Source organism: the organism of the source record quoted next (genome assembly GCF_019968985.1).
Source record: "MAG: Porospora cf. gigantea B chromosome Unknown PgB_NODE_10948_length_1160_cov_5.18552, whole genome shotgun sequence".
Taxonomy (NCBI): domain Eukaryota; phylum Apicomplexa; class Conoidasida; order Eugregarinorida; family Porosporidae; genus Porospora; species Porospora cf. gigantea B.
This window is the reverse complement of record NW_027178512.1, coordinates 1-1,132: the sequence shown is the minus strand read 5'-3', so window position 1 is coordinate 1,132 and position 1,132 is coordinate 1. Positions and strand designations below refer to the sequence as shown.

At 52.5% G+C, this 1,132-nt stretch overlaps 1 protein-coding gene across 2 annotated transcripts; it reads left to right on the top strand.

The window, feature by feature from the left end:
• Positions 1-34: 34 nt before the first annotated feature.
• KVP17_001141 (uncharacterized protein) lies at positions 35-772 on the top strand (the record flags this gene model as incomplete). 2 transcript variants are annotated; one of them, XM_068516280.1, is made up of 1 exon in its annotated part: positions 35-772. In XM_068516280.1, one exon carries the CDS (start codon positions 35-37, stop codon positions 770-772), a length of 738 nt encoding a protein of 245 aa, XP_068379649.1. The 2 variants fall into 2 exon arrangements, with proteins under 2 accessions (XP_068379649.1, XP_068379650.1); XM_068516281.1 differs by having other exon boundaries at positions 83-772.
• Between the last annotated feature and the right edge of the window lie 360 nt (positions 773-1,132).

Below are 1,132 nucleotides of genomic sequence, written 5' to 3'. Positions count from 1 at the left end.
ACATCATTCAAATATCTTGTGTTCAGGTGCACAGATGAGTAGCGATCTTGTGGTGAAGCACAAAGGCACACCGAGAGTATCGATGAGCAATGAACTGACCCGTTCAGCTCATCGGCTGAGCCTGAATGAAAAACGTATCATCGCGTACAGCATTTCCAAGCTGGACAGCCGTGCTGCCATCTCCGAAGCTCATCGCCGAGTCCGGATCCGAGTGAAAGACTTCATCAATGACTTTGAGCTTCACACTGACCATAGTCTTTACAAGAAGATGCAAAAGAGCTGTACAACCTTAATGGATCGAAAGCTAACCCTGTTCACAATGAACAGTCGCGGCAACAAAGACTCAATAGAGTTTCGCTGGGTCGATGAAGCAATCTATACCGAAGGCGAAGGTGAAATTGAGCTGAAATTCTCGGAGCGCATTGCTCCTCACTTGCTTGAGCTCAGCAATAGCTTCACCTCGTATCACCTGGCGCAAGCCTCCGGTCTCCGCTCCATGGCGTCATGGCGACTTCTCGAGTTGTTGATGCAATTCAAGGACACGAAGCGGCTCCGCATCCCTATAGCCGATCTGCATCACGCGATGGAAGCCTCACCGACTTCGCAGAGACGGTTCAGCAACTTCAAACAGTCGATCTTGAAACCTGCTATTGCAGAGCTGGAAACTCAAGAAGCGCTGAAGGTCAACATGAAAACAATCCTCGACAAGCGCAAAGTGATAGCAGTTGAATTTACCTTTGAACAATGCCCACAGCGTATCTTAGACATTTAATGCTCTTCGCCCTGCCGTCTATCTTCATCCCAGGCAGACCTCACAGCCAGGACTGAACGCGATTCGGCGCCGCGCACTCCTCGACCGCCAGCTGCAGGGCATGCCAGTCAAGGGTTGGCCGCGCACCAGTGATGCGTAGATCACGGGTAATGCACACCTCTCCCCTCGGGTCCGGAGACAACCAACAGTCTCCCCAGAGATCCTGCGCCCCTACTTCCAGCACCAGCCTATCTGGTATCGTCAGGTGTGCTATCTGTGGCGGAATGGGAAGCACCTCCGCGCGAGCATCGAGGATGTCTCTCCCCCACTTCAGAGCGGCTTGCAGATCACTCTACCCTGGCTCTTAGACACAACTCCGAC